Source organism: Drosophila tropicalis, unplaced genomic scaffold, assembly GCF_018151085.1.
Source record: "Drosophila tropicalis isolate 14030-0801.00 unplaced genomic scaffold, ASM1815108v1 contig_859, whole genome shotgun sequence".
NCBI classification, from domain to species: domain Eukaryota; kingdom Metazoa; phylum Arthropoda; class Insecta; order Diptera; family Drosophilidae; genus Drosophila; species Drosophila tropicalis.
This window is the reverse complement of record NW_027173353.1, coordinates 12,668,929-12,683,326: the sequence shown is the minus strand read 5'-3', so window position 1 is coordinate 12,683,326 and position 14,398 is coordinate 12,668,929. Positions and strand designations below refer to the sequence as shown.

The window sequence follows — 14,398 nt, the reverse complement described above, 5'->3', positions numbered from 1 at the left end:
TGGCGTGCTTATCCTAGTGTCTGCGAATGCAAATCCTGTTGTCTTCGTTGGCACTGATTGAATGATTAACTTAAATCAAATGGCTAAGGAGTATTTGCTTTATTTATTTACCATGAATATAAATTAATTACTAGCTCGCTTCGGCCTGCCAAAGTCAGAAAAATACATGCATATATGTATACATATGTACATATACATATAAATGCATACTTTTAAATACATCTAATGGCGTGCATCTACATTAATCCAATTCGGTTTTAGATGATAACACACAACACACATACATATGTACGTTCTATGCTTATGCTACGACTAGGAAATGTGTGACTACACTCAGGATTCTGTTTCCTTAAACAGCATGCGGCACAATTCACGACCGCCCGAATTCCCCAATTCACTTTCACACAGCAAAAGTTTCCGGGAGCGCTCTTCGCTCTTTTTTTCATTACTAATGATGCGGCGTGTCCGGATTTGGGTCTCACTCGGCAGCAGTTGATTGTCCAACATGGCAAAGGATGGCGCACGAATACCTGCTGGCCTTACAAGTCCACTGGAGCTACTTAAAACTCCTGTTTGAATCTCTAACTTCTTTTGCGGGACGATAGCGGTCATGGGCTGTGTCCGTTTTTCTCCCACAACGCTGCGATGGTGAATTTCAGAGATCGGAACAAGATCACGGTTTATCCCCAATTTGAATACTCGTTGACCCTTATTTGGATTCGCTTTAGAGAGTTGTGATAATTTAATGCTAATACGCTTAATAAAATCCTTCGTTTCTAAGTCATAGATTATGTTCCGACCGTTTCCGCTTCCACTGGTCACTGCATCATCATCATCGTCATCATTGTCATCATCGAACTCGTTGAAATTGAATGTCTTACTAGCTGGAGTCCCAGAGCCCTGGCTGGAATCTCCCTCTGGATCCGTATCGATGGGACGATTAGTGATTGGCACTAACTCGTCCTTGTGTAACTTAAGGTTTGCATTATAAACCTCGTCGATGTAAATGTGCTGTTGATCTGATTCTGTGTTCATCTCGATCCCTGTTCCGTCTAATGTCTTCAACTGTGTTTTGTCAACTAAATTGTTTAAAGTGTTTGAATCGAGTGAATTATCTCTATCGTTTGTTCTATGAACGACGACGGCAACGGCAGGCTTATCAGGCCGTGGTATAACCATAAATGGTATATCCGTTCTGCTGTTTGAGACACATAGAATCAGAAGGAGTCCTATAACTGCAATCGTCAGCAGAGTATAGATAGCCAAAAGCGCTAAATTTCGCCGTAGATATCGTGAATATTGCAGATACATGGCGTTTCCGTTTCCTTAGATCTGCAAGAGGAGTACGTTAAGAATGGGTTATTCCTAAGATCCAAAGAAATGAGGGAAGGAATGAAGCAGGAGCATTTTATTGATTTATGATGGGGCGATAGTGTGCGAACTTTCTGGTACTTACATATGCGACAGCTCTGTGGGAATCGTTTTGCTTTGGTGCTGGTGCCAGTCCAAAAAGGTGCATAAATGTTTGTTTCTCCGGCCCTATCTGATTCAATCCCACTAACGTCTTTCAAAGCGTTTGATATGCATTTTTTTCGAATGCAATTCCAATTTATCTCTTAGAAACACGAATGTTTTATTTACGTTTTTTTCAATGTCTCCGCTCGAGCTGGAACTGGTCTGGTAGAATGAGTACGGTCATGCGCATCATACCAGAAAAGGACATACCTTCGTCCTAGTATGTACATACGGCATGTATACATACACACCTACAATCATAGCAAAACTCAACTGTATAACAATTTTTTTCAGGATACACCTCTAAATATATTTCATTCAATGATGTACTTATATTTCATATACTCGTCAAGAAAGTCTTTTTCTTGTTATACCTTTGTAAAAAGAATATACAGATAATAAATGAAATTTTAGACATAAACTTTTAACAGAGCCAAGGACAGTTTTTCGACACTACATGTTTTCAGTTTTTGTAATTTATATGTATGTACATACATATACCTCAGATATATTAGCATTATGGGCTCAGCTTATTTAGCATTGTCCGGTTGTACTTTATCATGTTGTTGTCATCTCAAAAATTATATAAAATAATATAGTGGGCAACATTTTTGGGGTTTAAATTGTTAGTGCGCTAGTTTTTCGATCCCTAAGTTGATCAGCTTTGACTGAAACAAATAATATTAATCAGATCTATTATATAGAAACCCAACCCTCAATGAATAGATTCGCGAATGAGAATAAGCAAATATAGATACGTCTCAATTTATATATTGCTTAGGAACGCTTCCTAGTTATATTCCCCCGTTTATTTTTGACTTTTTGAACATACTTATAGGCAGGGGAACTATCCACTCAGGTGAGATGGAATCCAAGCTAAGTCCATGTGTGTGTGAATCTGCCTAATGCATATAATCCGATTCGGAAGTGGCATACATATTAGCAATGAGGCACTGATATGAGTTTCGAGCGTACTCGTTGACATTTTGCCATTTAGTAACTTAATTTATTCTATTATCGTTGATGCAAGCAAACCATGTCAGGGGAAGAATGACAAGAGACTTATGATTTTCTTCACAAAGGAAACACACATTTTTGCCGAGATTCGTGTATTTCCAGTTTTTCAAGAATTTTATACTAGACGTTTTAAAAAAATTATTTAAAAATACCTCATTGTAGGAATGAAGAGCAAAAACGTAATTTACAAAATATTTTTGTAAATGTATCTAGATACAATTTAAAGATTGTCTGTGAGGGTCGGATCCATATCCGACGTTTGTATTCATATATGTATGCATCCCAAAAAAAAGAAGCAAATTTAAAATTATACACCCACCATGGATGCAGACTCAGTTGTGTATGTGTGCGAAAGAGGGATGAGCTTCAAATGCCTGAAATGGGTCACTCAATTGCTTCAGATTGCTCTGTGTGGGTGCTGGGCACAGTGGCAACTAAATTTGGTGGATCAGCCTGAGGACCGTTATGATTATACTATCGACTTGATGGTTGGGTATACATTTGTACATAGGGACGACTGTGCCCGCATGGGAAACCGCTAACACACAGCACACGGGCATTCAAGATCCAACTGTGGTGGCGGTGATTGCCCGCAGCCAGAATCGGAATCAGAATCAGAACCCTCTTTAAATCATTATTGTATTAAATTGTATGTAAAAATACCAAGCTGCGTAACCCCTCGTTTAGTTAACTCGCGTTTGTGCTTTGATTGAGGCACAAACTAGCGCTTTCGCTAAATATCATCAGCACCGGACTTCAAGACTAGACCGACATAATAATCAGTTGGAGGCAAGCAAGTGGTCCGTTAGGGTGTCGTTGTGGGTGCGTGAAACGATTCAAAAGGATTCAGAGTCGCCGGCGAAACAATACACATTTCAGTTTGACACTCAAAGTCAGTGTCCCTTTAAACCAGGACTAGGGCCGGAGGTAGAGGAGCACTCAGCTGAAATACTTAAGCCTCAAAGTTGCCAATGTCTAATAATTGTGGAAAGGAGGGCGATGGCGAAGGCGGAGGGATTGATAGACATAAGCACGAGACCATTGAGCTGGACATAAAAGATCTGGCGACTGCACCAAAGACAGTCTCGCCCACAAGTCAGCAGGTGAGTGTGACCGAAGGATTCATATTACAGCGACTGGAAATGACAATTCCTCCTCAACGACCCCTGTTATTAATTGCATACATTCCGTGACATTGATTGTGCCTATAGAGTCGGCTGCTACTCCGCATTATTTACCAATAATTAATGGAATAAATTTGATGCCTCAATGAATATTTATTCTTTAAACTTTCGAAACAATAAAACGCAGATAATTCGTGTTGTCAAATGTAGTGAGAGTTAACGTGTTAAAGACCAGCCTAGTCGAAAGTTTCGGGAAAGTGTGTAATGTAACATTTACTGGTAACGGACTAATTTCGGCAAAGAGATAAAGGCGGTGGGCATCGATGAGGATTGTAGTGACTGGGAACGCCAGAAGAGGGAGCTACCGCGCTTGAGTTCCCCGCGGCATTGCAAATCTTTCCAGCATTCGACCCAGTTCCTGTAGATGGGCATAATCGGAGGCTGCCCAGCAGTCAGACGTGATCCGCTGACCACCGAGCAGGTTGAGGCCACTTGAAGGGAATACAGCCAACTGGAAAAGGCGAATTGAGTGATTCTTGCATTGTATTGCCTGGCCAGCTGATCCTTTATCAAATATTTATTGAGCATATAAATAGTGGAACTGCTCAAAACCAGACAGACCACATCGCAAAGGAGTCTGGGTACGAGGCCAGCAAAGAATCCCAACACTCCTTCCGTTTTCCAGATTTCGACAATGGAATCGGCTATTGAGGTATACAACCTCTCCCGTCCAACGAACTGCGCCATCATGCGCACTGTAATCACATGAAAGGGATGCGAGACTACAATGCCACTGACCGTCAACATAATATCCCACTTCAGGGTTTCCTTGAACTGAGCATAAATCTCCTCTTTGGACAAGTCCGAGTCGTCTTTAACATCTTCTTGAGGGGAAAAGCCGAATTGCTGGGTCAATCGCTCGTTAACCACCATGCTTAGGAGAGAGCCTACCATCTTTGGAGCCAATCCCCTGTAGCAGCCGCCTAAGCCATCGATCTTTCTTATGTGAGCAGTGTACTGCAAGATGTTCGGCAGTAGCAGAATGGGCTTGCCAAGGATCGACGTTCCTTGTTGGGGTGGGACTGGCTCATAGCCCAACTGTATTAGCGTCTTCGAGTAATCAAAGGGATGGAGAGCTGCACTTACACCGAGCCGCAGCCCAAATCTTATCCACCATCTGTTAGGGTCAGTTTTATCGCTGTATCTTCCCGGAAATAGGTAGCTTGACATTATTATAACTTGGACTTCTTCCTTGTCAAATAATCTAGCTAAATAATCTCCGCATCAAATTTTGAGATCGGGAGGTGCAAAATATATTATCACCAGTGAAATTCAATGCTGGCGCCGCTCAGTGGTGAATTCAAAGTAATTTCATTTGACAGATCATGTATGGCCTACCGAGATTTAACAGCAAACGATTGTCTGACATTCGTTTCGATAGGGGCCAATCATACCTACTTTTCTCTACCCTAGAAGCTAACCTAACAGTCTCATTAACTATTTCAAAATTCTGCACTTTTGTTGCTTTATTTAGCTAGTCAAACTTGAGCATATTCCCGAGCGTGGATCATGGTCGTCAAAGTTGGATTTTATTCTTTCTGTAGTGGGTCTCGCTATCGGATTAGGCAATGTCTGGAGATTTCCGTATTTGTGGTAAGGGTCAGGAAGTACCTCAAATTGTGATATGTTGTGCAATTATCATAATTTTTTGTAGCTACAAAAACGGTGGTGGAGCGTTTTTGTTACCTTACTTTTTGACCCTCTTTCTTGCCGGCATCCCTATGTTCTTCATGGAGTTGGCCCTGGGCCAAATGTTGACAATCGGTGGACTGGGAGTCTTTAAGATTGCCCCCATATTCAAGGGTAAGCCATTAAAAAATGATAAAGACGCGCACCACTACCAAAATTCACCATCATTTTGGTGACCCCGACAGGTATCGGTTATGCTGCAGCCGTGATGTCATGCTGGATGAATGTGTATTACATTGTCATATTGGCTTGGGCCGTGTTTTACTTTTTCATGTCAATGCGAGCAGGTAAGTTCGGAAACTTTGCCATAAGTACATATTAAAAATTCACAATTTGTCCTTCATAGATGTGCCCTGGCGAACGTGCAACAATTGGTGGAACACGGTCAACTGCGTCAATCAGTACGAAAGAAATTCCTTACACTGCTGGGACAAGCTAATCAATGGCACCACCGGCAAAGTATGCTCAGTGGCAGCGGCAAATATTTCGGCATCAGAGCTCACGGATCCGGTTAAGGAATTTTGGCAGTATGTATTGAATACGCCATCGCCGGTCAGGTTTGCATCAATCAATTCCATTCGTATTCTAATTTCGCAGGCGTCGAGCGCTACAAATTTCATCTGGCATTGAGGAGATTGGAAACATTCGTTGGGAATTGGCTGGCACTCTATTGCTCGTATGGATTCTTTGCTATTTCTGCATTTGGAAAGGAGTCAAGTGGACCGGAAAGGTTGTTTATTTCACAGCTCTATTTCCGTATGTTCTCCTAACTGTGCTGCTTATCCGAGGCATCACTCTGCCTGGCGCCATAGAGGGCATCAAATTCTATGTGATTCCCAACTTTTCAAAGCTCTCGCAATCTGAGGTAAGTTTGGCATTTGCACCGACTCAACAACTCAAAGTGATGGCTATGGTTCTTTTGTAGGTTTGGATTGATGCGGTTACTCAGATTTTCTTCTCATACGGTCTGGGCTTGGGCACTCTCGTCGCCTTGGGCAGCTATAATAAGTTTACGAACAATGTTTACAAGTAAGTTAATCGTAATATCCAATTTAAAGTTCAATTACGAATTGCTCTCTATCTAGGGACGCGCTTATTGTCTGCACAGTGAATTCCAGTACGAGTATGTTTGCCGGATTCGTAATCTTCTCGGTCATTGGTTTCATGGCTCACGAGCAGCAACGGCCCGTCGCCGAGGTCGCTGCCTCAGGTGGGACTTACCATCACTCTAGTTACGCCAGGCACATATTCTTATTTCTTGTCAAATGTCTTTAAGGTCCCGGATTGGCTTTCCTCGTGTATCCATCGGCGGTGCTGCAGTTGCCTGGATCACCAATGTGGTCTTGTCTGTTCTTCTTCATGTTGCTGCTCATCGGTCTGGACTCCCAGTTCTGCACGATGGAGGGTTTCATCACAGCCATTATCGATGAGTGGCCCCAATTGTTGCGTAAGCGCAAGGAGATTTTTATAGCCGTTGTTTGCATGCTTAGCTATCTGGTTGGTTTGACATGCATAACGCAGGTGAGTTCTGTCAGGACACGCTAGGCACTCTTCCAGTGAGGATGCTGAATATTTGGCTATGCGTCTCTTTCTCAGGGCGGAATGTATATTTTCCAAATCCTCGATTCGTATGCAGTCAGTGGCTTCTGCTTACTCTGGCTAATCTTCTTTGAGTGTGTCTCCATATCTTGGTGCTACGGTGTCGACAGATTTTATGATGGCATTAAGGATATGATTGGCTACTATCCAATGGTGTGGTGGAAATTCTGCTGGTGTGTCACCACACCAGCGATTTGTGTGGTAAGCTGTCTGCCGATAAGATGGTGCAGAGAAGTGCTTAGTTACACACATGTCCTTACTTTCAGGGTGTCTTCTTCTTCAACATAGTCCAGTGGACACCTATAAAGTACTTGGATTACAGTTATCCGTGGTGGGCGCATGCCTTTGGCTGGTTTACTGCCCTATCGTCTATGCTCTATATCCCAGCCTATATGTTCTGGCTGTGGAAACGCACACCTGGAGACCTGTGCGAGGTGAGTACCCGATGGCGATGAATGCCTGAATGCCTGCTCCTTTTCAATAACTCTCGTTTTGTTTGTCCTTTCTTCAGAAAATACGTGCGATAGTTCGAATAGACGAGGACATCACGCAATTGCGTGAGAAAATGCAAAGGGAGGCGTATGCTAAGGAAGTTGAGTTTAATTCGTTATAGGTACCGTACAGGTAGAGACACAAAGCGTGGTTCATTTACATTATTGTCGAGGGGCCAAGTTTTAAATTTCGTGTGTAGGCATCGCATTTCATTATATCACAGCTTCGACCATCAAGTATCCGGATTTGAAATTCTCATAACCCCCCTGCTCTTGTCATTTTGTGTAGTACTTACTCGTGAGTAGAAAAGTAAAAGAAAAATGGAGTGAACAAGAAGACGAGGACGAGGATTTGCCACAATACATAAAACCAAAACAAAAACAAAACAAAAAAGAAACCAAAAGAAAACAAAATACAAAAATACACACACTGAACCATTCACTTTCAACTAGAAGATCCATCTGGAGCTGTCGATCCATCATGATCATGAGATTGGATTGACTGCTGGACGCAAATCGTAAACTGCATTCCATTTAATTTCCTAATAATAATACTACTAATACTTTACTGATTAATTTAATTTAAAATTACTCATACAATTTAGAGTTTATTTAGCAATAGAGTCCCATATAAAAATGCACATAAATACATACAGACATACAAATTAATGTATGTATTTCTGTGTGGTTACATACATACATACATACATATGTATGTATGATTGTATCTTTGTAAGTATGATAGCACAGAGATACATACATACATATGTATGTGGATAGGATTGAATTGGATTGGACAAATACAAGGTGCATTTACTGTAATTTATCTTAAAATACGTTATACATTGTTGTTGTTTCTTGTGTCGAATAACTGTACTTCTTAAATAAATATACATACATATACATACATATATACAATCGTTAAAAAGATCACTAAAACCGTGTTCATCCCACTTTCATCGCTCTCATCATGTCTGAGAGATCGCATTTACATACAAAGTGTTTCCCCTTACTTAATATGAGTTTTTCCCCCCTTAGATCAACTTAGTACATTTGTCGGACTTCCTTTAAGGGCAAAAAGATTTGAACGAATCGGAAACACCCCAAACAATGGATTCCTACTAATTATCTTTTGTTCCTCTTCAGTGTTTTGATGAGTGTAGGTGTATTCATCAGAAAAGAAAGCACATGCACACTTAATTTATGTATGTACGTACATACATACATACATTCGTATGCATTTGTGTGTGTGCGTGCGTGCATCTGTGTGTGCATGTGTGAACATACGCGCAAACATGTGTGGGCTGGTGTAAAAAATAACCGAATGAATCTTATAAAACCAGATGCGTAGGTAGAAATTTAGGGATCTTCGTCTCATGCAAAAACATATGAAAAGGTATGTTTGTGTACACGGACTTAACCCAAGGGAGTCCTGGCTATTACTCACCCTCTTCAACATCGTAAGTATAATGGAGTCTGTAACTGTTTTTCCTATGCATATCCAAACATTAATCCACACAATTTTTTCTTCACAAAAAGGGCCTGCGTCAACATTTGCCAGCATCTCGTGAATGGAACAAAAAACCTCAATTCGCATTGCAGATTACACTCACGAGGGCAGGTTCAAATGAATCGACATTTTGAAACCTTAAGCTAAACATGTCATCGGATCGGAAGTATTATTTTTCAAAAGACTCATTTTTTGAACTACAAAACTATCTAATAAATAAGCTGTAGATACAAACAGATCCGGAATCCCGGATAGAGTCACCAAATTAAAAAGTGTTGTTGAAATATTTCTATGGATTTAGCCATCAATATTCTTAAGCAAAAATGCAGTGATTAGAAGTAATGGAATCACATGCTGTGAATTCCGACTGGGAATGCGAGACGAATGTCCATGGGCGTAATGAGGGGCTCATATCGCTTTATGGAAAGAGTCGTTAAGCATTCGATTTATTTGATGTGAAGAAAGTTGGGAGAGTTCCTAGTTTTTAGCCAACTGAGCAGTTCTTATGTATAAGAATCCATGCCCTTCAAAAGGAGGCCATCTGTCCCCTGACTACGCCCCTGGATGTGTCTTTGTGTGGGTGAGCTGTTTATTTTGCGGCTGTTGAGTAAGCATTGGCTTTTGGGTATTTTGTATTTTAGTCGAATCTGAAGTGTTGTCGGCCGAACAGGTTCCCGCTCCGCTCGTGGTCTAACATTTCTACGCTAGATAAATGTGAATGATTTTGATTTGAGTGTGCGAACGAGACAGCACTGCGCAATAATTTCTGTTTCTGTTTTCTATGATAAACTCTGATCATTAGAGATCCATCCATTTATTTACCTTTACGAAACAGAAAGGTATTTGTTTTGCTGCGCTGCGTCGAGATCGAAGGCGACGCAACTGGAACACTACACAGATGAAACATATGCTCATGTATATGTGTGTGGCAACTCCAATCGCTGATAGAGATCGAATTAATGAACATATCTATATCATACGCAGTTCGTTGGCCATGTGGTATAAAAATGAAAAATGAAAATAGATATTAAAATAAACTCTGCGGCATCATTCACAAATGAAGCATCAGCGTCAGCATCATTATCATCGGCGTCGAACAGGTTGAGCTGCGAGGGACTCCCCATTCCCGCCCCGAAGTTAAGTGCCGCGTCACGGTCAGGTCGAAATCTCTTCAATTCACACTTGCCGCCCTTTGTCGATTGCCAATGGACTAGTCGTCATCGTCGTCACTGTCGACGGTCGTCATATCCAAATCTAGTTATAGAACAAAGCCAGCTAACATTCTCAACGAATTTATTATTCAAATTAACCCAGTTATGGCTTGTTATCGTTTTGCTAGTGCCATTCCTGTTTTGCCTCACCTCAATATCGCTGATTCGGCCAGTCAGCGGTCACGACATTTTAGGCCCAATGTCAAATTCAAGCAATAGTATTAACGGTCTCCGGCTCCAGCTCCGGCAGCCAGTGGAGCACCAGTACCAGCAGAGAGTACAAGATATGAGTACACAAATTGGTGTCACAGTCAACAAAACTGATACCAAATGTAGTCAACAAAAGATAAATAATATATTATTAAATCAGAGCTACGATAATAGCAACAACACTGTAAAATGTGAGGAGTTTGAAACCCAGTCTTATAATCACCATTCAAATAACAATAGTCTGATTAATCTAAGCCACTCAGAGGCACAGTCCGGATCAGTTGGATCTGACAGAACAACTGCTCACGATGTCCGCAATCGTAGGCAAGTCAGAAAGAGACGAACAGAAACCCTAGCCAGGCAGCAGCATGGGCGTGCTAAGCGCTTTGACAAGGAGAAGCTCACCCGGCTGGTAATGCATGGACTTGGTCTTAAGAGACTACCGGACATGAAGAAGGTGAGTAACAACAATAAAAAGACGATCATTCAATGATTTTCATGTTATTTATTGCTTGATAGGCAAACATCAGTCAATTAGAATACTCCAGTAAATATATTGAATACCTGAATCGGGTAAGGCAACATCATAGCCGATGGGAGGATCGCAGTGATGACTATGACATGAACGAGGAGCCTAATAGCGAATTGACCAATCTTCATCTCCTAAGTATTGTGACCAATAGTTTCAGCGATATATCCCGCAAGCGTTGGCGTCCGAGACGCTCAACGAAACGCAGTTCTGGCCGTTCCCAAGGCTATGAGGAGCGGAAAGTTGAAGCATCGAAGGATAGGACAAGTATTCTGCTACACTTTCCACTCAACTTAAATGATGCCCACATTCAATATGATAAAATTGATGAAGCTAATGTGCGGTTAATGCTGCTCTATAGCTCGTCCTTAGCTTATAATGATCCGCGTCCGGCGCCCAGCAAAAAAAAGTCCAAACACAAACAGAATGGTGGGGGAAACCATTGCCATCAGGATGAATCAATGCCGGAACATGCTGAGTCCAAATCTAGGTCCGGTATTGCCCAACATAGAGGGGATCTACACAGAAATCGCTTGCAAAGGCGTCCGCGAATTTTGAATCTCAAGGTGTATCAGTTACTGTCTGCAAATAAACGACAGATGCTTGATAAACGGAGAATAGAATTTGAGAATATTGACTATGAGGACACTCACAGTCAATGGCTGGAGTTCGATGTGACCAAAGCCGTCCGCGGATGGTTGAATAGAAGCCAAGAGAACTTGGGCATCGAAATTCAGTGTGACAAATGCAGGCGTATAGGAGCTCGGATCCTCAGTGATGTCTCAACATCGACGACGACAACCGCAACTGCAGCCGATGCAAAAGAAGGGGACTACGAACGTGAACGGTTTCATCTTATGCCAGTTCTTAACATTATTGGACACCTGGGTCATACGCAGGCTCATCGCGAGGGCCCACCAGCCGGCGTGGGGGTTGGGGTCGGCGCCGGTGTTGGTAACCAGTACTACCCTCATCGGGTCGAGCAGGATTTTAATCGACGTATTTGGCCAAATAGTTGCTATAAAATGCATCAACGATGTTGTCGACATCAGTTGGATGTCGTGTTCAAGGACATTAAAGGATTCGAGTTCATCTTGCAGCCAAAAACTTTCGATGCTGGCTATTGTCAAGGCCGCTGCCCTCCACGTCACAATCCCGCCCACCATCATGCTCTGCTACAGAGTCTGATTTGGCAGCAGGATCACAATCGTGTGCCTCGACCTTGCTGCGCCCCCTCCAAGCTAACAGAGCTTGAAATTTTACATGTCGACGAGGAGCACAGTGACAAATTGAAGATTTCTACATGGAGCGACATGCAAGTGGTGGAGTGTGCCTGCTCATAGGAAACCTTTTTAGTCTATTTGTTTTATATACCTTCGTTTTACACGGATGTGGATGTACCTAATTATTAAGTAACTTAAAAGTATTTACACCGTTAGAAATATTTTTTTAGGAAAATAAAACGCAATCTGCTAAGTAGTCAATAATTGAAAACAACAGATGACGTATAGAAATGCATAAAAATATTTTTTTAATATATCATATGGTTATCGTAAAGTCTAAAAGGAGATGCGAGTATCTGAAGGGCCCTAAAGGCCGCCCAAAAGTACAAAAATATGTATGTATGTGAGGTGAGCTGTAATACTAAGGGGGTTTGTAGTTTGGTTTGAATTTTTTCATCCACATTAGTCGCTTTTGGAATATATTCTAATCAAAGACTGTTTCCAAATGTTAATTTTTTTATTTGATTCTCAATGGGCCTACCAGTTGCTCAAAAAGTCAAATCCTTTGGGTATTTCCATTTCCGCAGACAAAAGCTTAGTTTTCTCTGCTTGACTAAGATCTTTGGCATCATTCTCATCCTCATATAATTCTGTAGACGAACTGTTTGAAATGGCATTTGATCCGAAATGATCTAGTAGAAGGTTGGTCTTCTCATCTGGTACAAAATAACAACCGGAGCCGGTGTCGGCATCGTCGTATATACTCTTGTTTTTGTGGCTATCACGCCTTGATGGAATATTCTTTTGAGTTGAAATGTTTGCCACATCCTTCGAATTCTCCAGTTGATCACTGTCACACTTAGGATTAACCTTTTCCACAGTCGGAATTTCGGAGAACAAACTACTCGGAAAGTTGGTGGCTTCAAATGGCTGGCACGACTCTGATGGCTTAGAGGAATCACTATTCTGCGTAGCTATCACAGATAGATTCATTTGAGATTTGGTCCTGTAACTAAATGGGCTCGAATGCTCGTCTCGGTATTTCGTGTTTTCATCGTGCAGGGTTTTCGACCCCACGTTTTGATACATAAAGGTGCATAAATCACGCCCGTTATAGGTGTAGGTAGTTGTCGTATTGCTGATATGATTATACTTTGCATACTTTAGAATTAGTTCTGGCTTTATAAAAAAGTTATTCAGCTCATTCTCTTGTCCTTGTTGTCTCGAATCATTTGTAGCACTCAACGCTCGAAGGTTCTTGGCGCTTCCAATGTCTTGACTTATTCTTTCGGCCAACGGATTAAGGTTGGCAAAATATGACTTGATCTCTTGCTGTAATATGGCCATGTTGTTTAAATATAAGTACAAAACAAAAAAATTTCGACGTCAAAAACAGAACAGATAGAGATGGGAGTTTGGTTTGCACTCACGAACTGGAGACGTTGAACCCAGTGAACATTTCAGATATTAAATGATACTTATATTTGTAATATGTTTTATTTGTATATGTTATTTATTATGTTGTGTATATGTTATTTATTATTTTGTGTATATGTTATGTATTATGTTTATAAATAAATTTATATTTCTAGTTTTTCATTATATTGACGATCGATCTGGATCATATCCGGAAATATAAAGATAAAATAAAATAAAACGTCGTTATTAATACGTTGCTTGAGATGGGAGAAAATATCGACAGTTTTCTGCGCAGACCTTTAGTGTTGAAAAACTCAAAGCGGGTTTAAAAGTATTTTTGGTACCATATTTTCGTTTTTTTCAATAAAATTCATTGATCAAAAATTGATTTGTAAAAATAAGCTGTTGTTAACTAATCTCTAAATACATACAATACATTTGTGTTAGATTTTAACAGATTTTTATATACATATCACATTGGTAAGTGATCGTCCAATTTACAACAAAATACCGTAAACCTTTAATATAAGTTTTTTGCATGCTACTTTTTTCACGCTGGCTTATACTTGACACTGCTCGCACCTACCGATCGCTTTCAATTAGTTTGTGTTTTTACCCAAACATAATTTCTAATGACAGATAATTTAGACTGTTTCTACCTTTCAGTACTTCTTCATCGGGGAACACGCCACCTACGTCGTGGTTCGAACTCGAGAACAACAGTAGGTCTATATCTGTTATAGGTGGCGTGTTCCCCGATGAAGAAATACTGAAAGGTATCAATATCAGCTGTAAATCCTC

General features: G+C 40.9%; 4 protein-coding genes and 1 long non-coding RNA gene across 5 annotated transcripts; 2 read left to right on the top strand and 3 right to left on the bottom strand.

The window, feature by feature from the left end:
* Nucleotides 1-84: 84 nt before the first annotated feature.
* LOC137583121 (uncharacterized) lies at nucleotides 85-1,744 on the bottom strand. The gene is made up of 2 exons (XR_011033363.1): nucleotides 1,457-1,744; nucleotides 85-1,332 (listed from the first exon to the last, which is right to left on the bottom strand). It is a non-coding gene; the product is annotated as an uncharacterized lncRNA (long non-coding RNA).
* A 1,487-nt stretch (nucleotides 1,745-3,231) lies between these two features.
* Gat (GABA transporter) lies at nucleotides 3,232-8,425 on the top strand. The gene is made up of 12 exons (XM_068298164.1): nucleotides 3,232-3,635; nucleotides 5,191-5,309; nucleotides 5,371-5,519; nucleotides 5,591-5,692; nucleotides 5,752-5,932; nucleotides 6,003-6,270; nucleotides 6,331-6,434; nucleotides 6,491-6,615; nucleotides 6,682-6,926; nucleotides 7,002-7,205; nucleotides 7,271-7,438; nucleotides 7,516-8,425. The coding sequence occupies exons 1-12, from the start codon at nucleotides 3,504-3,506 to the stop codon at nucleotides 7,615-7,617; spliced, it is 1,899 nt and encodes a 632-aa protein (XP_068154265.1). The 5' UTR covers nucleotides 3,232-3,503; the 3' UTR covers nucleotides 7,618-8,425.
* Nucleotides 3,790-5,023, bottom strand: LOC137582682 (mitochondrial carrier homolog 2-like). The gene has a single exon (XM_068297312.1). The coding sequence runs from the start codon at nucleotides 4,884-4,886 to the stop codon at nucleotides 3,930-3,932; it is 957 nt and encodes a 318-aa protein (XP_068153413.1). The 5' UTR covers nucleotides 4,887-5,023; the 3' UTR covers nucleotides 3,790-3,929.
* A 1,237-nt stretch (nucleotides 8,426-9,662) lies between the features above and the next one.
* mav (maverick) lies at nucleotides 9,663-12,479 on the top strand. Its single transcript, XM_068298158.1, has 2 exons — nucleotides 9,663-10,883; nucleotides 10,946-12,479. Exons 1-2 carry the CDS (start codon nucleotides 10,020-10,022, stop codon nucleotides 12,296-12,298), a joined length of 2,217 nt encoding a protein of 738 aa, XP_068154259.1. The 5' UTR covers nucleotides 9,663-10,019; the 3' UTR covers nucleotides 12,299-12,479.
* LOC137583216 (uncharacterized protein C1orf198 homolog) lies at nucleotides 12,462-13,593 on the bottom strand. The gene has a single exon (XM_068298165.1). The coding sequence runs from the start codon at nucleotides 13,523-13,525 to the stop codon at nucleotides 12,716-12,718; it is 810 nt and encodes a 269-aa protein (XP_068154266.1). The 5' UTR covers nucleotides 13,526-13,593; the 3' UTR covers nucleotides 12,462-12,715.
* Between the last annotated feature and the right edge of the window lie 805 nt (nucleotides 13,594-14,398).

Excerpts from the sequence above, each read along its gene's own strand:
- Gat (XM_068298164.1), top strand. The coding sequence starts at position 3,504 with ATGTCTAATAATTGTGGAAAGGAGGGCGATGGCGAAGGCGGAGGGATT. Across the intron at positions 6,435-6,490 it reads TTTACGAACAATGTTTACAA|GGACGCGCTTATTGTCTGCA; the intron begins GTAAGTTAATCG and ends CTCTCTATCTAG. Across the intron at positions 7,439-7,515 it reads CACCTGGAGACCTGTGCGAG|AAAATACGTGCGATAGTTCG; the intron begins GTGAGTACCCGA and ends TCCTTTCTTCAG.
- LOC137582682 (XM_068297312.1), bottom strand. The coding sequence starts at position 4,886 with ATGTCAAGCTACCTATTTCCGGGAAGATACAGCGATAAAACTGACCCT.
- mav (XM_068298158.1), top strand. The coding sequence starts at position 10,020 with ATGAAAATAGATATTAAAATAAACTCTGCGGCATCATTCACAAATGAA. Across the intron at positions 10,884-10,945 it reads GACTACCGGACATGAAGAAG|GCAAACATCAGTCAATTAGA; the intron begins GTGAGTAACAAC and ends ATTGCTTGATAG.
- LOC137583216 (XM_068298165.1), bottom strand. The coding sequence starts at position 13,525 with ATGGCCATATTACAGCAAGAGATCAAGTCATATTTTGCCAACCTTAAT.